Source organism: Gossypium hirsutum, chromosome A05 (assembly GCF_007990345.1).
Source record: "Gossypium hirsutum isolate 1008001.06 chromosome A05, Gossypium_hirsutum_v2.1, whole genome shotgun sequence".
Classification (NCBI taxonomy): Eukaryota; Viridiplantae; Streptophyta; class Magnoliopsida; order Malvales; family Malvaceae; genus Gossypium; species Gossypium hirsutum.
The window spans coordinates 33303655-33326665 of NC_053428.1; the positions used below are offsets into that span (position 1 = coordinate 33303655).

The 23011-nt window shown below is 34.0% G+C and overlaps 1 protein-coding gene across 1 annotated transcript; it reads right to left on the reverse strand.

The window, feature by feature from the left end:
* Positions 1-14169: 14169 nt before the first annotated feature.
* On the reverse strand, positions 14170-22845 carry LOC107902518 (uncharacterized). Its single transcript, XM_016828685.1, has 8 exons — positions 22690-22845; positions 20847-20909; positions 20507-20511; positions 20004-20115; positions 18872-19012; positions 15121-15297; positions 14722-15000; positions 14170-14298 (listed from the first exon to the last, which is right to left on the reverse strand). Exons 1-8 carry the CDS (start codon positions 22843-22845, stop codon positions 14170-14172), a joined length of 1062 nt encoding a protein of 353 aa, XP_016684174.1.
* Between the last annotated feature and the right edge of the window lie 166 nt (positions 22846-23011).

The window sequence follows — 23011 nt, forward strand, 5'->3', positions numbered from 1 at the left end:
CCCGTTTCAGATTCTTGTATTATTTAGAAGCTTTCAAAGCAATATGCAGAACTCCTTTTACTTGAATATTATTAGTCCAATAATCGTTATTTCAATTTAAAAATACTTGAAAAATATTGTAATAATAGACAAGATTGAAATTTATTGGGAGCGAAGCTCGAAATAGATTAATCAACATAACAAATTTGCTAAAATACAAAAGGAATAAGATGAAAATTGGTGTCCCAGATATCGTAGTATAAGCTTCTCCGCCACAAACTTCTCAAGGACCATTTTGAACTTGATATGTGTTTAGAAGACATAGAGTACTTTGTTGATGCCCCAATGTAATAGTGTGATTTTGGGCTTAGTTCGAACAGTGGTTTCGGGACCACTAATCTGACGTAAAAAAACTCATTTTTATTATATTTTTATGGTCTATAGTTTTATGGAATGATTTCGTGAAAATCTAGTTCAAAATTTTTGACATTCGAGCACTCAATTTAGCAAAAAAGACTAAATTGTAAAAAGTGCAAAAGTTGAGTTCTACATGCTAGGGGTGTCTAATTGCTGTGAAATTTTAAATTGAAGGTCTTTAGATTATAATTAGACCATTTTAATTTAATTTGGACAAAAATAGACATGAGGTAAAAGAATTTTAGTGTTTTAAGAAAAGGGCATTTTGGTCATTTGGCAATTTAATGAATTAAAAACCAAAAATCAAGCCAAAATTTAGTCCATCTTCTTCATTCTTGTGCTGAAATTTAGAAGGGAAGCCATAGCTAGGGTTTGGCCACTTTCAAGCTCGATTGTAAGTTCGTTCTTGCCCCGTTTTTAATGCTCTTTACATATTTGACATCGTTATCACTTGATCTATCTATTTCTACCATTAATTTGAGAGATGATTGAGGTCTAGGATTTGACCCATGTTAGATATTTGTGTATTTTGATGTCAAATGGTAGAAAATGTATGTTTGGTGTAAGATAAACAACTTTTGCTAGGTGATTTTTGATGAAAATGTTAAAAGGAACTATTGGTAAAAATATTTTCAAAATGTGTGTAAAAGCATGATGAAATGAAAAATGTGGGCTATTATAAGCATGAAAAAATTTCGACTAGGCTTGGGTCTTGATGAAATTGAATAAATTTCATTTGACGAGCCTAGGGACTAAAATGTAAATATGTCAAAGTTTAGGGGCAAAATGTAATTTTGGATTAAATTGAGTAATGTGAATAATAAATGAGTTAAATTTTCTATTATAGATCAAGAGAAATGAGGTTCAGACCTAGATCGAGGAAAAAACAAAGTGTTTGACGATTAAGTCCATTTCCTACTATTTTTGTACTGAGGTAAGTTCGTAAGTAAAGAATGCATTGTTTTATTTATGTTTTAGATGCTTTAATATTGTATGAATTATGATTAACTCCTTGGATGTAATCGAAAAAGTTTGACAAGTGAGAAATCTCGGTTGAACCTTAGGAATAGATAGGATACGAATGTCATGACATGAGGGTTATCTGAGATTACGTGTAAGACCATATCTGGGATATGAAATCAATATGAGACTTCATGTAAGACCATAGTTGGGCTATTAGCATTGATACGAGATCCCATGTAAGACCATATCTGGGATATGGCATTGGTATGGTACTGTGTGTGCGGGATTCCCAAGTATTCTTTAGTATTCCAAGTGGTTCAATGAGACATTCAACGGGAATTTTAAAGTTGTGAAAGATTATGGTATGTTGTATATTGGTACAGGTATGTACATAAAACTCATACGTAATGAGCTCGATATGTGATGAACCCTCGGTAAGGTTGTGGTTGAGTAAGTATGACTATGTGATTTATAGTTACATCTATGTTAATTTGTATCATGTTAATTGTGTGTTACATGCATGTTTATAATGATTATTTTTTGCATAGGAACTTACTAAGCTATATAGCTTACTCCACTTTCTTTTCCCTTGTCTTATAGTGTCACCAAGCCAGCTCGGGGATCGGAGACTGTTGGAGATCCATTCACACTATCAACTTAATATTTTGGGTACCAATGATTTTAATATTTTGAGTTATGGCATGTATAGGGACTTGGTCTTTTGTTATGCATCATAATTGATTTGGCCAAATATGTTGGCTTAAGTTGGTTGATAATTCATTTTTGTAAATGGCAATTGAAATTGGCTAATATTGGTTTAAGTATATATGCATATGATGATGTTTTCATGGATGTGGAAAATTGCAAGGTTTGAGTTGATAAGTGTGTGATGTTGATATGCGATAGATGGTAATATGTGAATGATGTGTGGATGTCTTGATTATGGCTGATTTGGTTGTATGTGAATGCTTGAATTGGTGCCATGATATGTAGGGTAGGTGTGTGCATTGAAGGGTGACAAAATGGCTTGGTAAATAGCCTTATTTTTGTCTACACGGTAGACAGACGAGCATCTGTCTAGGCCGTGTGTGACATACAGTCAGTCCTATAGGCGTGTGTTCTGGCCGTGTGTCTCCTGCACCTTAATTGTTGCAAAATAGAATGCTCAGTATCGAGCACACGGGTAGAGACACGGGCGTGTGTCTCAGCTGTGTGGATGACACAGCCTCAGGCGTGGGCGTGTGTCCTGGGCGTGTGAAGTCTGCACCTATTTTATAAAAAATTATGAAAATTAAATTGACCACACGGCCTAAACACTCGGGCTTGTACCTTGGCCATGTGACTTCAATTTGTTCTTGGGTGAAAAATAGAGAGCTACACGGGTTAGGGGCATGAGCATGTGTGACCACACGGCCTGCCCACACGGGCTTGTCCCAAGCCACACATGCGTGTGGCACTTAAAACATGAAAAAATTTCTAAGTATTGTAAAATTTTATAAAGTTCTCGGTTTAGTCCCAAACTGCTTCCAATACATGTTTTGAGCCTCGTATGTTCGTTTTAGGGACGATATGAATGTAAATGGAAAGTTTTAAATTTGAATGGAAATTTACGTCTCGGTTTTGTATGATTACTTGTGTATAAGCCCAGTAATACCTCATACCCTGTTTCGACATCAAATACGGGTAAAGGGTGTTACACCCAAGATGTAGTGTCCCACCTTCTTGTTAATTTGGAAAGGAAAAGACTATCGCATGCTCCATCTTTGATCAAAATTTGAATTGCCCTTTCTTGGGTTTTCAACTCAAAACCCTTTTGGTCTCAAGGTGCCTTTTGCGAGGTTTCACCTCGGCCTCTCCCTTTTTTTTTAAGTGAAATACTTCTTAACTGAATCTGAATTCATAGGATTCTTCAAGTTCTTTCCATCCATCTCAATTAAAATAAGTGCATCTCTAAAAAAGGCCTTCTTTACCACATAAGGTCCTTCCCAGTTTGTCATCCACTTTCCTCTGAAGTTCTTTTGTATGGTAAGGATTTTTTTCAATACCAGGTATGGAATTCTCTGGGATGAACCTTTTTGTTGTAAGCTCGCATCATTCGTTTTTGGTATCTGACAATAACGGATGGCTTTCAACCTTTTCTCTTCAATCAAGTTTAGCTGATCATATCGGGATTAGATTCATTCTGCTTTATCCAACTTCAATTCTGCCAAAACTCGGAGAAAAGGAATCTCGACTTCAATGGGTAAAATCTCCTTCATTCTATAAACCAAAGAGAAAGGCGTTGCCTCGGTTGAGGTCTTAACAGATGTTCGATAAGCATAGAGGGAAAATGGTAACTTCTCATACCAATCTTTAGAAGTTTCAATCATTTTCCCCACGATCTTCTTAATGTTCTTATTGGCTGCCTCCACCGCACCATTCATTTTTGGGCGATATGGTGATGAGTTGTGGTGTTTGATCTTGAACAGACTGCAGACTTCTGATATCATGCTGTTGTTCAAATTCAGTGCATTGTCAGATATAATCTTTTCTGGCATTCCATACCGACATTTGATCTCTTTCTTCAAGAATTTACTGACTGTTGACTTCGTGACATTGGCATATGAAGTGGCTTTTACCCACTTAGTGAAGTAATCGATGACTACAAAGATGAATCGATGCCTATTGGAAGCTTTTGGCGATATTGGCCCAATTACATCTATGCCCCACATAGAGAAAGGCTATGGAGAAGTCATGACATGATGAGGTGAAGGAGGCACATGAAATTTTTCTCCATAAAATTAGCACTTATGACCTCTCTTGGCGTAATTAATACAATCCTGTTTTATGGTGGACCAATAATACCCGAATCTCATGATTTGTCTGGCCATTGTAAAACCATTAGCATGTGTTCTGTAGACACCCTTTTGGACTTCTTCCAAGATTTTCTTAGCCTCAACAGCGTCCACACATCTTAATAGCACCTGATCCTTTCTTCTCTTGTATAGGATCTCCCCAACTGAGACATAGTCACTGGCCAATCTTCTGAGTGTCCTTTTATCATTCTCAGTTGCTTGGTAAGGCTATTCATGATCCTTCACGTATCGTAGTATATCGTGGTACCAAGGGTGATCATCATTTTCTTCTTCTTCGATATTGTAACAATGAGCTGGAGTCTCATAAATACTCATCTGGATAGGTTTTACATCCTCTTGTTTGTTCACTTTAACCATGGAAGCTAAGGTAACCAGGGCATCAACCATTTGATTTTCATTTTGTGGGAGATAGTAGAATTGATATCATCAAACTCTTCAATTAGCTCCTGAACCAGCCTTCGATAACTGATCAAATTGGGGTCTCTCGTCTCCCATTTTCCTTTGAGTTGATAGATCACTAATACAGAATCCCTTTATACCTATAGTATTTTAATCTTACGTTCTATGACTGCACGAATACCCATGATTCATGCTTCTTATTTTGCCATATTATTCGTGCAATCAAAATCCAATTTACTAGTGAATGGATAATGACCTCTGTTTGGGGATACCAGGACTGCCCCAATTCTATTACCTACAGTGTTTGAGGCTCCGTCAAAATTTAGCTTCCAATGATGACCTTCTTGAGAGTCTTCTTCAGTGGTTGCAGCCTACATTAGATCTTCATTTGAGAAATCAAAATTTGAAGGCTCGTAATCTTCTAGAGCTCTACTGGCCAGAAAATCTACCATAGCGCTCCCTTTTATAGCCTTCTGATTCACATAAACTATATCAAATCTGAAAAGTAGAATTTGCCACTGGGTCATTCTTCCATTCAAAGTAGTTGACTCCATAATATACTTTAGAGGGTCCAGTTTTGAGATGAACCAAGTTGTATGGTACAACATGTATTGTCTCAGTCTTCGGGTTGTCCAGATTAAAGCGCAACACAACTTTTCAATTGAAAAATATCTTGTCTCACATTCAGTAAACTTCTTACTGAGGTAATATATTGCTCTTTCTTTTCTCCCTGACTCATCATGTTGGCCAAGTACGCATCCCATGGAATTTCTAAATACTGCCAAGTACAGTATCAGCAGCTTATCTGGGCTAGGTGGGATCAGTACTGGGGCATTAGACAAGTAATGTTTGACCTTGTCAAAATTCTTCTGGCACTTCTCATCCCAAACGCCTGGATTGTGTTTCTTAAGGAGACAGAATATGGGGTCGCATTTCTTAGTTAGTTGTGAAATGAATCGGGCGATGTAATTTAGTCTTCCTAGGAAACCTCAAACTTCTTCTTCAGTGCATGGAGGAGGCAACTCCTGTATAGCCTTAACTTTATCTGGATTGATCCCAATCCCCTTTTCACTGACTATAAATCCTAGCAATTTTCTCGACCTAGCCCCGAAGCTACATTTTGCTGGATTGAGCTTCAGCTGGAATTTTCTCAATCTCAAGAACAATTTCCTCAAGACTTGTACATGCTTCTTCTCTGTTCGAGACTTTACGATCATATCATTAACATAAAATTTGATTTCTTTGTGCATCATGACATGAAATAAGGTTACCATGGCTTTTTGGTGCGTTGCTCCCGCATTTTTCAGTCTAAATGGCAGCACTTTATAGCAAAATATTCCCCACATGGTTTCGAATGTGGTCTTCTCCATGTCTTCAAGATGCATTTTTATCTGGTTGTATCCCGAGAAACCATCCATAAAAGAGAACAGTGAGTAACCTACCGTGTTGTCCACTAAGGTGTCGATATGTGGCAATTGAAAATTGTCCTTCAGGCTGGCTTTGTTCAAATACTTGTAGCCTACACACATTCGTACTTTTCTATCTTTTTTAGCGACAAGGACGATATTAGCTACCCATTCTAAGTATTTAACCACTTGTAAGAAACTAGTATCTAATTGCTTCTTGACCTCCTCTTTTATTTTCAGCAAAACGTCAGGCCTCATCCTTCAGAGCTTTTGTTGAACTGGCTTATACTCTTTCTTTATGGGGAGTCGGTGTACCACAATATTAGTACTTAACCCAAGCATGTCTTGATATGAACATGCGAAGACATACTTGAATTCTTAGAGTAACTCAATGAGATCTCGCTTTGGCTCTGTGGTGATACAAGCTCCGATCTTCACCTCTTTCTCTTCTCCTAAGCTCACAATTTCTACTAATTCTTTGTAAGGTAGGATTTGTTTCTTATCTTGTTCTACCATCCTTAACAAATCAGGAGATAGGTCACAGTCTCGATCATCTTTAAAGACTTGAGAATCCTCCATACACATATCTTGCTCAAAAGGAGACTCTGAGTCAGTAGCAGCGTCGCTATATCATTGATATCTGGAGACCTATTATGGGGATGAAGGAAAATTCAAAGAACAAAAGAATGAAAGAATAATTATCTGTATGGTATGATTATGAATGAAATGGAAAGAATAAAAGAATAATTGCTCAAGATGACACGCAAAGATGCATTTTATTGAAATAAAGATGTTGGACATAAGCCTATTTCACAAAATGATTCTTATTGCTCCTAGGCTTAGAGCAATAAGCGTGTTTTGAACATTACTCTGAATTAGCTCTCAAAACTACAGGAATCTCTTCCGCGGTCCAATTGTTCAGAACACTTCTAGGTACATAGGGGCAGATGCCTGATAAATTTTCTCCCCCATATCCTTCTTCGGATATGGCGTTGATGTTTAGATTTCCCAACATTTCTTCTGTGGTTCTTTTTTTGACATCTTCTGTAACACGCCCTAACCTTAAACCGTCGCCGAAACAGGGTTACGAGGCATTACTGGACAATTGGACAATTTACGATTAATATTCAAATAATTATCCAACATATTATATTATAAAATAATTATAGAGTCCCTTAATTGGACCCTTAAGGCCCAAAATACGTATTAGAGAGGAACCGGAACTTGTTCGGGTGCTCCGAGGATTTTTTTTTTAAAAACTCAATATAACCCCTTTATAAATATCTAACCTTCATTGCAATTTCAAACTAGAACAAATCCAAAACCAATATTTCAATGAATGCAATTTCATGTTTAATCGTATTAAAATCATACCTATAACATTTATTTGATAATTTACTCTATAAACATTTATATTACCATTAATAATTAAATTAGAATTTCATTCATTCCATTCTAAATTTAGCACCAATTATACCATGTATATCATATAAATTTTCATACCATTTCATTAGTTTAAACACCAAAATACCAAATACCATTCTTTACAACAAAAATCATATAGCATTTTAAAGTGACCAAATTAACACCTATATACATGTCACTTTTACCAAAAGAAGAATACATCACCGAGTTTTGTGCTGGAGTCGAGATCGCCTAGATGCTGAACCAAGACTCTGAATGCCTATTAACCTGCAAACAGAAACAACTGTACGCTGAGTATTTTATACTCAGTGGTATTACCATAACATAATAATCATAAAATTAAATCATATAACTTTATTTATTTTCTTTTCTTTTTTACTAAACCAATTCAAACATAAATTTGTCATTCTCAATATATTCGTACAATTCAATTTAGCTAATCAACAATTGAAATCATATACATTCATGTTGAACCATTATCCATCTCATGAACTATTGGTTCATGCTTTCCATTCTCATACTCACATTCAAATCACATTTTTTTTATTCACGTTCCATTTTCACATTTCTTTCAATGGCTCAACCAATTCATTTTATTCAGTTTAACCTTTCCTTTAATTACCCCTATTAACAAACTCGGACTTTGGCAGATACACGGATCCAACCAAACACTCCAGTATGGCACCCAGTGCCTCATCTGATAGTTCGAAGCAAATAATTGACACCCAGTGTCTCATCGGCCAAGCCAAAGTAAGGTGGTACCTAGTACCTCATCGAATTTATCTGAAGTGAAATAGTGACACCCAGTGTCTCATCGACTTGAGGTCGAAGCATCTCTGAACTATTCCAATCCTATGGCATGCCAACTATATCCAACTCAGCCCGACTAGTTAATAGGGTATTCGATTCACTTTCTCAATTCAATATCACTTTCAATTCATTTACAAATCAATTCAATTTCACTTTTCATCAATATACAATTCTATATCAATACTTATCTATCATCAATTCAATTTCTTTTTCAATTCCATAATAATACTTGCCTCATAATTTACTTACCATACATATAATTAAAAATTTAACATTTAATAAAAATAACTTGAATTATAGTAATACAAACTCGGGTTTATTCGGTTACTCCTCGACAAATTTTTCCTTTCCTTTTGATGCTGATGCCTCGGGTTCCTTGTTAGTAATCAAAGCTTTAAACCTTAAACCCTTTGTTTTCCCTTTTTCTTTTCTTTCTTTCTTTTTCCTGCTCTGTTTTGAATGCCTCTGTTTCTTTTTTCATTTGTTTCATTTCTTATATATATATAATAATAATAATAATTATTATTATTATAAAAAATATCTTTTTATTAACAAATATTTATATTGCATTTGTCACCTTTTAATTAGTTTGTCATATTAAAATCTTATATAAATAATTATTTATATAATAAATATATTTTACTTAATAACAATAAATAAATAATAAATATCTATTTTAATAAACAATACATGCATTACAATTGTATTATACATATTATTACACATGTATTTTATCTCCACCTTGTCATAATTCAATTTATTTGATAATAATAATAATAATAATTATTATTATAACAATAATTTAATAAATATCTATTTAATAATTATTGCATATACTACAAATGTATGTATTTTTTTTAATACACTTGTCACCATTTAATTTATTTATCACATAAAAATCTTATAATATAATTATTTAATTAATAAATATCTTTTAACTTAATAATAATAAGTAATAAATATCTATTTACTTAAATCAAAAGTAATTAAATATTTATGTTACAATTGTATACATATTATTATTACATTTGTATATTTTTATCACCATCCACTTGTCAAAATCATACTATATTTATCATATAAAAATCTAATTATTTTAAATTGATTTAATAAAATTTTATAACTAAATTAAATATTTATATAATCATTGTCTAAGTAAAAATCTTAGATTTTTACTCCATTTTGCCGCCTCATCTTCCCAAATAGGCTTAGTTGCCTATTTGGTCCTTGTTATTTCTTATTAATCTATAATTAGACTTTTATCCCTTATTCAATTTAGTCTTTTTTTTTCTAATTACTATTAATTAAGCTAAATTCACCTAATTAAAACTTAATTAAGCTCACTACTAGACTTATAATTACTCCTAATAATTGTTTACTAATTCAGTTTATTAAGACGGAGGCTCAATACTGTACTTTTTCGGTGCCTGTGAATCTTGGGTTATTACATTTCTTCCCTCCTTAATAAATTTCGTCCTCGAAATTTACCTGAGAAAAGATGGGGATATTGTGCTCTCATCATCTCCTCTGGTTCCCATGTCAATTCTTCCATACTATGACTTCTCCATAAAACTTTTACTAAGGGAACCCATTTATTTCTTAATTCTTTTACTTCCCGTGCTAAAATTTGAACCGACTCTTCTTCCTAGGACAAATCAGGTCGAACTTCGATATCTTTAGTAGAAATGATATGAGAAGGATCTGATATATATCTTCGAAGCATCAAAACATGAAAAACATCATGAATCTTCTACAATTTTGAAGGTAAAGCTAACCGATATGTGACCGACCAAATTCTTTCCACAATCTCATATTGTCCAATATATCGAGGACTCAATTTACCCTTTCGATCAAACCTCAAAACTATCCTCCACGGTGATATTTTAAGAAATACTTTATCTCCGACTGAATATTCAATGTCCCGTCGTTTCAAATCAGCATAAGATTTTTGCCTATCAAATGCCGCTTTCAGTTTGGTTTTGATCTTTCTAACTGTTACCTCGGTTTCTTGAATTAATTCTGGCCCAATTATTTTTCTTTCATTCAATTCTGTCCAACATATCAACGATCTACATCTTCGACCATATAATGCTTCATACGGAGCCATTTGAATGCTAGATTGGGAACTATTATTATAAACAAATTTAGCTAATGGAAAATAACGTTCCCAACTTGATTCAAAATCGATGATACAAGCCCGAAGCATATCTTCTAATATTTGAATTACCCGTTCAGACTGTCTATCGGTTTGTGGATGGAAAGATGTACTGAAACTAAGTCGAGTACCCAATGATTCATGTAGCTGGCTCTAAAATCTCGATGTAAACCGAGGATCTCAATCTGAAATTATTGATACTGGAATTCCATGCAATCTAACAATTTCCTGGATATATATCTCAGCAAGTTTCTGCAGCGTCCAATTTGTTCTGACTGTTATGAAATGTGCTGACTTGGTAAGTAGATCAACTATCACCCAGATGACATTCGTTTTGCTTGCTGACAGGGTTAATCCCGTAACGAAATCCATCAGGATACGATCCTATTTCCACTCAAGAATATTAATAGACTGAAGTAATCCAGTAGGAACCTAGTGTTCTGCTTTTACCCACTGACATGTCAAACATTTACTAACATACTCAACTATGTCCCTTTTTATTCCAGGCCACCAATATAGTTCTTGTACATCACGATACATCTTCGTACCTCTGAGCTGTAAGGCAAATGGACTATCATGAGCTTCTCAAAGAATTAACTCTTTAAGCTCAAAGGTAGCTGGGATACAAATCCGATTTCAGAATCTCAAACAACCATGATCATCAACACTGAAATTTACTGAACCCTTCTATACCATTTCTCTTTTCTTCATCAATTGTTGTCTTCTAGTTGTGTTGATCTGATCTGATCTAATCAAACATTACCGGCTTTACACTCAACTCGATTAAAAGACTCCCATCATCATTAATACTGAGCTGTGCAAACATTGCTCTTAATTCAATTGCAGCTTTTCTACTTAGTGCATCAGCTACAACATTAGCTTTTCCTAGATGGTAGTCTATAACACGTCATAATCTTTTAGGAGCTCTATCCACCGTCTTTGTCTCAAGTTTAAATTTTTTTTGGAGAGAAGATATTTTAAACTTTTATGATCGATATAGATGTAGCATGTAACACCCCCTTAACTCCGTCCCGTTGTCGGAACAAGATTACGGAGCATTACTAGTCCTTACAATACTTTTATGCATTAAACAGGGATAATTATGATACATAAATTAAAATTATGTCATTTTGTATCTTAAATGGGCCTATATTGATTACTATAAACCTTTGAATCCAACCGGGGTTCGACCGAAAGCTTATAAAAATTTTTGTTAAAAATTAAAAATTTCCTTTTATGAACAATGTCACACGCCCGTGTGACCTAGGGGACACGCCCGTGTGACCTAGGGGACACACCCGTGTTCTCTTCTTACACGTCCGTGTGGGAACATCGTGTTGTTTTTCTTTAGAATCTGTTAATTTCGTACGGCCAAAGCACATGCCCGTGTGCTTAGCCCGTGTAGCATTTCCAATATACTAATTGGAGAACATTTTGGATGCAGGGGACACACGGCCTAACGACTTACTTATATTAACTTTCAAGCATGCATATTTCATTTTATGACCTAACATCTTTAAACCATTCTTGAACATTTTTACTCTATTAACTTAATAGCCTAGGTACATGCCATTATCAACAATTAACATATTTTACCTTGTTGAGTTCGGGATTGGCTTAGGATGCTGATTCGACGATCTTTCTTTAACTTAACCTACGCACGGAAACAACCGTACGCTGAGTATAAACTCAATGGTATTTCTATAAACTAAATACTTAATAGTATATATAAAAAAATATAACATTGGCTTAAAATCATGCAACTTTTACAGTAATTTCAATAAATCAATAAAACAATAATATTTGTCATTCATATATGTACTCGAGCTGTAGCCTTTAGCTTCACAGTTTTTATAGTTCAATCACTTAACTTCACTTCATAACTTATAAATTTTACCATTTAATTCGTTATCCATTAATACATAACAGTCAATAGTCAATAATTATCAATCAATTTATCGGTTTCATACAGAACATTCAGTCATTCATCAACAATTAATTATACCGTTATAATCATTTCTTCAGTAGCATTCAGTTACTCTATAACAGTCAGTTATACAATAACAGTCATTTATTCAGTAACAGTAAATTATTCCGTAGCAAACAGTCTTTAATACTTTTAGTTGCCCTTATTAACATGACTCGGACCTGGACGGATACACGGATCCAAATCCAACCCACACACCAGGGATATAATACAGGGTTTCATCAACCGAAGCCAGAATACACCGCCACGGTAACAGTAACAGTAACAGTCACAGTAACGGTACACAAAGTACCTCATCGGAACGAATCCGGAACAGTCACAGCCTGGCTAAACATAAAGTGTCTCATCGACACAGAGTTGGAATATCCCTAACTCCATTGATCCTATGGCATGCCAACTATATCCAACTAGCCCGACATTGTCAATAGGGTATTTAGTAAACTTTCAAATTTTCGATTTCATTCGTAATTTAATTTCACTTCATTTCAATATCTTTTTTTTTATCAATTCACATGTAATTCAATTTTTAATACAACATACCTTTTAATTCATTTTCCAATAATCACACATTCAGATATTTCATACTTTAATTACTTGTCACATATCAATCATGATACAACAATTAATAATCAAATTCAATAAATTATAAAACAATACAATTCTTACCCTAACATTTCCATTCTCAAGCAATTCAAATATTAACATAACAATTAACTATTAAGTTCAGGTTATAGAAAAACAAACCGTAACTCTTGAGTCCACTCGATATCCTCGTCCATTTTCTTTTTCCCTTTCCTTGATGACATTTTCGGCGCTATATTAGCTACGGAAAAATTAACACAACATTTAAGATCATTAATATCTTATTCTCTAATTTTCCATGTAACTTTTCTATAAATTCCAATTTAATCCTTCCACCTTAACCATTCTTTTTCTTCAAAATTAACTTAACTTTTCATCTTTATACTTGTTTAAAATAAATTCCAGCTTTTCATATTCAACATAAAACTTAAATTTTGAATTTCTTTCAACTTAGTCCTTACTATGTCAAAACTTAACTTTCTCTTTATAATTTAATCATTTTCCCACTTCTAACTTAAATTCCTATCAATAAAACTCATAATTCATCATTTTATTCAACATGAATAATATCTAGAAATCTAATAACCTTCAAAATATCAACTTAATTTCATCAAATCTTTGTTCTAAAACTTCTAAAACATCAAAATTAAGTAAAAAGGGCTTGATTGACTTACCAATTTAAACTTCAAGCTCCAAATCCCTAGTTTTCCCTTTTTCTTTTCTTTCTCCCCATTTTTGTTTCATATTCTGTTCTTCCTATTCTTTTTCTTTCTTTTCTTTCTTTATTTATATTACTTTATAATATAATAATATAATATAATACTTTAATTATTATAATTTTACTTATTAATTAAGTAAATACACATGTATAATACATGTGTACATATTATATTTCTTACACATCTACCTTATTTTCACCATACATTTGTCACCACCTTTTGGCTTAATTGCCTATTTAGTCCCTTCACTTTTCTTTATTCTATAATTAAACTTTTACTCTTCATTCAATTTAATCCTTTTATTTAATTATCCTTAATTTAAGTTAATTCACTTCATTAAACTTTAAATTAATCACTCAATTAACTTCGTAAATATTTTTAATAAATATTTACGAATACATTTTTTTTAGAAACAGAGACCCAAAAATGCACTTTTCGATAATTGTAAAATTCAGGTCATTACATAGCATTTCTAACCGTACAAATTATGTCTCCAAATCTTCAGAGCAAAAATCACAGCTGCTAGTTCCAAATCATGAGTTGGATAGTTACGTTCGTGCTGCTTCAATTGACGAGATGCATAAGCTATTACTTTTCCATCCTGCATTAGTACACAACCTAGACCACTCAAAGAAGCATCAGTATACACTACAAAATCCTTCCCCGACTCTAGTAATGTCAGAACTGGTGCCTCTGTTAACATTTTCTTTAACTTTTCAAAACTTTCTTAGCACTGATCATCCCACACAAATGGTATATTCTTTTGTAGCAGCTTGGTCATCGGCAAAGCTATTTTCGAAAATCTATTTACAAATCTTTTATAATACCCAACTAAACTAAGAAAACTACGTACCTCTGATACGTTTCTTGGTGGTTTCCACTGAACAATCACTTCAATCTTCTTTGGATCAACTCGGATTCCATCTACAGATACTACATGTCCCAAAAATACAACCTCTGAAAACCAAAATTCACATTTGCTGAACTTTCCATACAACTATTTTTCGTGTAATATCTGTAGTACAATCCTGAGATGCTGATCATGCTCTGACTCTGACTTCAAATAAACCAATATATCATCAATAAAAACCACCACAAACTGGTCTAAATACAGCTGAAAGATACGATTCATGAGATCCATAAAAGCGGCTGGGGCATTTGTCAACCCGAATGGAATTACTAAAAACTCATAGTGGTCATACCTCGTACGAAAACTTGTCTTCGGTACATCATTTTCTTTTACCTTCAGCTGATAATAACCTGACTTTAAGTCAATCTTAGAGAATACAGAAGCTCCTCTCAACTGATCAAACAAATTTTCAATGCGAGGCAATGGATATTTATTTTCAATTATCATCTTATTCAGCTACCGATAATCAATACAAAGTCGTATTGATCCATCTTTCTTCTTAACAAATAACACCGGAGCTTCCCACGGTGATATGCTCAGTCGAATAAAACCACGGTCTAATAAGTCTTGCAACTGTCTCTTCAGCTCTTTTAACTCTGTAGATGACATCTGATATGGAGGTATAGAGATTGGTGCTGTGACTAGATAATCCTCAATAGCGAACTCGACTTTCCTATTTGGCGGTAAACCCTATAATTCTTCAGGAAATGCATCAGAAAACTCAAAAACTGTCCGAATTTTACTGCACTGGCTTCCAACTGAATCTAAATTTATAATATATGCCAAATATGTAGAACAACCCTAATGAAGTAATTTATTAGCCTTTATTGCTGAAACAATTCGTACTGGCCCACTAGTACGAATACCATTTACTTCAACCTGATCTTCACTCTCTGTCCGAATACTGAATCTTTTTTTATTGTAGTCCAAAATCACTCAATGTTCAGATAACCAATTCATCCCCAGTATTACATCAAAATCCCCAAATTGCATAATCAACAAGTCAACTGGAAAAGTTTTATTCTATATAATCAATGGGCATCTTGGACAGACTTGGTTCACTAACACTGTTTGCCTTAGCGGACTCGACACCTCAATGGACACTCTAGACATTTCAAATTTTAACTTCCCCTACTCAACTAATTTTGAATTAATATAGGAATGTGAAGATCTCGGATCAATTAAAGCATGAACAGGCTCAGAATATAATAGAAATATACCTGCTACCATATCATGAGCATCGTCTTCTTCATGGGTTTTTGTAACATTCCAAACCCGGCCCAGACGTTATGGCCGGATCCGACAAGCCACATCGAAGCGTTCAAAACATTTTATATTGTTGATCCAGAAAACCTACTTAGTGTTTTAAAAGATAATTTCATTATAGGTTAAAGTGAATGGAAGCTGTGCACCAGGTAGGAAACCGAAAACGAGGAGGTGAGTCTATCGGACTACTTAAGTACCAAGCTCCCTTCGGATCCAATCCTAGACATGCACACCGCCATTGCCACACCTTAACGTCATGCATATTTCTAGGAAACCGATTTGATTGAGTCATTTTTAGGAAAAATGATTAATTTTGGAAAATACTTTCATTGCGGAAGCTTTGCTTGTTGTCGTGTTATTTTGAAATCAATTGTTGTTTTTTTTGAAAACGCGCCCTAAAGCTATCCAATTTCAACAGTTAAAATATGTAATATCTATCTTAGTAATAAATATTAAAACCATCAAAAATAATTAAGCGGCCTTATTACATTTAAAAACCCAAAACTTCAAACGTAAATAAAAGGATGTCCAGTTCACCAGAAGAAAATCAAACTTTCAGAACGGGTGGCCACTCCGAATTCCCTCACAACTCCAAGCCCACTATGGTTGGGGATTTCCTGCGTGGATGAAAATAAAAGGGTTGAGTTTGGGGAAACTCGTGGGTAAGGAAAACCCATTCAAAGCCCAAGTCAGCTCAAGCCCATTCAGGTAACAGTGGTACTGGGCCAGATCCCTTTTCAGATTACAATAAACTGGGCCTTAGCCCCTTATTCAGATAACAGTATGGCCCATAGGCCCATTTCAAAATACATGCAACATCAGTAAACATATGCAAGCCCATTTGGGGAGACTACTCAACCCACCAACCACTACACTCCACCCGTACCAGCCATACACTCCATGTGGGGAATAGCTTAACCCACCCAGCCCAACACTCCACAGTTGCAGCCTTGTTGCTCAGTTAACAGTAAATTGAGGCAAAGCCTCCAGTACGTGGACAAGCCACTTTCAGTACTTCCTCTGTCAATATCCCAGTCCCATGCATCAGATAATAACAACATGGCATGCACTAAATAACAACAGTCAAACATGCATTTAGGTCAATTTAACCCTAGGGGTATTTCGGTAATTTATCTCCTAAGGGTAAAACTGTAAATTTTCCATTTTTAAAGGTATTTCAATAATTTATCTATTTTAGGGTTTTTCATGCATATTCTTACCTTTCACGTACTAACAGAATCACTACCGAGGGTTCTTACCGAATTGGGCCCGTTGGCCCATCATTCCAGTTTTGGCCTATTAAGCCCAAAAATATCGAGGGCACAGAAATTATGCACTTTGCAGTCCAAACATTGCAGCTTACCAAAAACATTAATCGATTTACCTCACGAGCATTCGCACACTCGCAAATCTACAAAATACCGGTTTTTGGCATTTCGGCTTTTTGACTTTTGCCGATCTAGACTAAGAAAGAGGGTGTTAGTTACACACCTGTTTGCGACGATATGCTGACGAGATCCACACACGAATCGCCTACAATTGGATTACTAACATGTTAATCTAACTATTCAAATACAAACTACGTATTAACCCCTTACGATATTCGGCCAACCACCCCTACAGATCATAGTAAGCTTATAAGAAATCAATAAGCAACTCATTAACAAATTTTTGTCAATGTTTACCACATAATCATAATTTCACTGCAAGCTGTCTTCCTGAGCAACAGTCACTAAATCATTTATAACTGGAGCTACGAAACTCCAAATCAAGTGCCGTTAATTTTTCCTGAAAATAGACTCATATATCTTCTATCCATAAAATTTTCAGAATTTTTGGTATGGCCAATCAATACCAGATTTTTCTTAAAGTTTCCCATGTTTCACTATTTGACTAATCTCACCACTCTTCATTACAAATCAAATTTCTCATTGTACAGAATTCAAAATATGTTCTAGTTTATTTAATTTGAAACTAGACTCATTAAGCTTTAATTACATAATTTATTCACCTTCTAACTCATCTCTCACAATTTATGGTGATTTTCCAAAATCATGTTACTGCTGCTGTCCCAAGCAGATTTATTACTAAATCACTCTTTCACACATAACTTGCATGCATGTTATTTAAACATGTATATCACCAATCAATCATCACATATCTATGAGTTTACTTAAGTATAGTCTCCATTTCATCATTTTAAAGCACAACATGTTAGCCGATTTTTCCCCTTAGCATCTAAGGCACATGCATGCTCATTTGTTTGGCTCAACTTCACCTATCTTCTATTTTTCATCAAAAGAACATGAAACAACAACCATTTCCTTCATTTTAATTCATGACCAAATGCTCACAACACAACTAAAAACCAAAATATGCTTCAAGAGTTAAGGTAGAATCAAGAAGAGCTCATGAACATCAAGATAGAAGCAAACTACCATGAACTTACCTTCAATTTTCTTCCCCAAGTGACTGAACATTCAAGAGCTTTCTCCTCTCCTTTCTCTTCTCTAACTTTAGGCTATGATGAACAAAGATGGACAAAACTTTTTTTTTTCACCCCTTTTTCTTTTAATAAAATTTCATATTTCATCCATTTAATTCTTTAATACAAAAGACATGAAATGCCCATCATAGAACATTTACTTAAACCATTATCATGGAACATTTACCTAACCCATTATCATGGAATATTTACCTAATCCATTATCATGGAACATTTACCTAACCCATTATCAATTTGTACCATGAATTATGGATATCAAGTGCTCATATTGTCTACAACAACATGATGGCTGGCCACTTCATGTAAAATGGGAGGTTTGTCATGCAAATCCTCCTATTTTGCACTCCTATTTATTTGGCCACTTCAATTTAGCCTATATCATTTTCAAACATTTTCACATAGGTTCTATTTCATAATTTCACTCACAAATGACAAAATCAAAGCATGAAATTTTGCCAACATTCACAGAATTCCCGAAAATTAGGGCGTTACAGTTTTGACCACATAAGCTCTGGCTGGTACCCTGGCTTCAGATTGCTGGGTAACAATGCCACTGCTTCTCTTAACTCTACCTCCTCTAGAAACCGAACCACCTCTACCAGATCCCCTGCTTCTAGCTGTAGATACTAATCTCTGTGATGTTACTGGTGCAGCACTATTAGTTTTCAGGCAGTCTCTAATGAAATGATCGGTAGAACCACATCTGAAATAGCTTCTAGATAATTTCTAGCATTCTCCTCTATGTTTCTTTCCGCAGTGTTGACAGTCTAGAATTTCTATTTCCCGAGAGGGACCTCTCACACTGCAAGTAGATATTGTTGTCTATCTCCCTCTGCTTCTGCCGCCTCTATCAGATCTAAAATTAGATCTCCATCCTCCTAGAGATTCCTTTGATCTTTTTGGCTACGGATTTGAGCTGGTAGTTCCCACACATTCCCAATTAGTCTGACACTTTCAGTCTTTTTGTCGAGACCCAACACTTGCTTTACCATTTTGGCTCACTCAATCAAATCCACAAACTTAATGATACGGTAAAATACTAACTGTACTTTGATCTCATCTCGCAATCCCCGTAAGAATCTTTTACAACTATCTGTTTCAGTTAGAATAAACTCGGAGGCATATCTGCTGAGTCTTGAAAACTCTCTCTTATAATCTATAAATAACATGTCACCCTGCTCCAGCATTAAAAACTCTTGTTTCTTGTCTTCAATATACATCTCTCATACATATTTCTTTTAAAATTCCTTCTGAAATAGGTCCCATGTTATTTGATCTTCTGGTAAATGTCGTACCACTGATTCCTTCCATAGATAAGCTTCCCCTTGTAGCAATGATACAGCACAAGCAAGCACTCTCGAGGGGTACATTCCAATTGCTGTAAAATTCTCTTAGTTGATTCCATCCAATTTTCAACAGTTGATGGATCGACTCATTTTAGACCCATAAATTCTGTGGCACCATATTTCCTTAATTCTTTTATCGGAGCCCGTCTTTGAACAGGTGCAGATGTCATAGCAGGAGTAGTTCCCACTACTCTTTATAAGGCATCGACTATCACTTTTAATATATCAGAATCATCTCTACCATTTCTTTTATCAACTCTAGGTGGTTGATTTCTTACAGGATTTATGCTAGGTGTTACTGACTCAATTTCATCTAGTCCATATGACTCTTCATCACCAGTATACATTTCTTGATCGGTATCTTCTAGTCTTTCATCTGACATCTTTAATCTATAAAACAGAAACAAAAAAATAGGTCAGCATCTAAAAATCCCGACTCAGTTTCGACTCAAAAGTGGCATGTACTTCTAGACTCAATTTCGAGCTCGATTTAGGTCGAGAATTGACTAAACCTGATAGCTCTGATACCAACAAAATGTAACACCCCCTAACCCTAAATCGTCCCAGAAACATGGTTACGAGGCATTACCGGACAATCAGACAATTTACGATTAATATTCAAATAATTATCCAACATATTATATTATAAAATAATTATAAAGTCCCTTAATTGGACCCTCAAGGCCCAAAATACGTATTAGAGGGGAATTGAAACTTGCTCGGGTGCTCCGAGGATTTTTTTTTAAAAAAACTCAATATTACCCCTTTATAAATATCTAACCTTCCCTGCAATTTCAAACCAGAACCAATCCAAAACCAATATTTCAACGAATGCAATTTCATGTTTAATCGTATTAAAATCATACCTATAACATTAATTTGATAATTTACTCTATGACCACTTATATTACCATTAATAATTAAATTAGAATTTTATTCATTCCATTCTAAATTTAGCACCAATTATACCATGTATATCATATAAATTTTCATACCATTTCATTAGTTTAAACACCAAAACACCAAATATCATTCTTTACAACAAAAATCATATAGCATTTTAAAGTGACCTATTTAACACCTATGTACATGCCACTTTTACCAAAAGAAGAATACATCACCGAGTTTTGCACTGGAGTCGGGATCGCCTGGATGCTGAACCAAGACTCTGAATACCTATTAACCTGCACACAGAAACAACCGTATGCTGAGTATTTTATACTCAGTGGTATTACCATAGTTCAAATTATAAACATAATAATCATATCATTAAATCATATAACTTTATTTATTTATTATTATTTTTTTACTAAACCAATTCAAACATAAATTTGTCATTCTCAATATATTCATACAATTCAATTTAGCTAATCAACAATTGAAATCATATACATTCATGTTGAACCATTATCTATCTCATGAACTATTGGTTCATGCTTTCAATTCTCATACTCACATTCAAATCACATTTTTTTTATTCACGTTCCATTTTCACATTTCTTTCAATGGCTCAACCAATTCATTTTATTCAGTTTAACATTTCCTTTAATTACCCCTATTAACAAACTCGGACTTTGGCGGATACACAGATCCAACCAAACACTCCAGTATGGCATCCTGTGCCTCATTGGATAGTTCGAAGCAAATAATTGACACCCAGTGTCTCATCGGCCAAGCCGAAGTAAAGTGGTACTCAGTACCTCATTGAATCTATCTGAAATAAAATAGTGACACCCAGCGTCTCATCGACTCGAGGTCGAAGCATTCCTGAACTATTCCAATCCTGTGGCATGCCAACTATATTCGACTCAGCCCGACTAGTTAATAGGGTATTCGATTCACTTTCTCAATTCAATTTCACTTTTCATCAATATACAATTCTATATCAATACTTATCTATCATCAATTCAATTTCTTTTTCAATTCCATAATAAAACTTACCTCATAATTTACTTACCATACACATAATTAAAAATTTAACATTTAATAAAAATAACTTGAATTATAATAATATAAACCCGGATTTATTCGGTTACTCTTTGACAATTTTTTCCTTTCCTTTCGATGCCAATGCCTCGAGTTCCTTGTTAGCAATCAAAGCTTTAAACCTTAAACTCTTAGTTTTTCCTTTCTCTTTTCTTTCTTTCTTTCTTTTTCTTGCTCTGTTTCATATGCCTCTGTTTCTTTTTTCCTTTGTTTCATTTCTTATATATATATACTAATTAATAATAATTATTATTATAATAAATATATTTTTATTAACAAATATTTATATTACATTTGTCACCTTTTAATTAGTTTGTCATATAAAAATCTTATATAATAATTATTTATCTAATAAATATATTTTACTTAATAATAATAAATAAATAATAAATATCTATTTTAATAAACAATACATGTATTTCAATTGTATTATACATATTATTACACATGTATTTTATCTCCACCCTACATTTGTCACAATTCAATTTATTTAATAATAATAATATTATTATTATTATTATTAGTATTATTATAACAATAATTTAATAAATATCTATTTAATAATTATTGCCTATACTACAAATGTATGTATTTTTATTAATACACTTGTCACCATTTAATTTATTTATCACATAAAAATCTTATAATATAATTATTTAATTAATAAATATCGTTTAACTTTATAATAATAAGTAATAAATATCTATTTACTTAAATAAAAAGTAATTAAATATTTATGTTACAATTGTATACATATTATTATTACATTTATATTTTTATCACCATCCATTTGTCAAAATCATACTATATTTATCATATAAAAATCTAATTATTTTATAATATAATATGTTCGATAATTATTTGAATATTAATCGTAAATTGTTCGATTGTCCGATAATACCTCGTAACCCTGTTCCGGCGATGGTTTAGGGTTAGGGGTGTTACATCTTCCGTTCAAGGTGAATAGTTCCTCATGACACGAAAGTTCTGGATATATGGGGAAAGGTCATTGGTTCCACTTGACTTGTTCCCTTTCAGTTGCGCTCTTCTCCTTTCTTGCTTCTTCTCCAGCTCTCTCTTCTTTTGCCTCGCATCTAACTTGTATCCTAAGCCAAAACAGTCTCGTTTATCCATTACATGGGTGCCTCGACCCTTCCTTGCAGGTATTTTTCGAATCCCCTTCCAGGCAAGGCTCCTTTCCCAACCGTCAGCTGTAGGCCCATCCTCGTAGTTTTGGATATTTTGGGTATCGAGACCTTATTTCCTTCAACGATGAAAGTTGCATTCACAAATTTGAAAG

Bases quoted from the DNA above. Each gene is read 5' to 3' on its own strand.
- LOC107902518 (XM_016828685.1), bottom strand. From the start codon at position 22,845: ATGGATAAACGAGACTGTTTTGGCTTAGGATACAAGTTAGATGCGAGG. The intron at 15,001-15,120 runs GTGTTATTTGTT...TTGTTTGATCAG, and splicing joins TATCACCGTGGGAAGCTCCG to TTGAGAGGAGCTTCTGTATT. The intron at 14,299-14,721 runs GTACTACAGATA...GTACTAATGCAG, and splicing joins ATGATCAGCATCTCAGGATT to GATGGAAAAGTAATAGCTTA.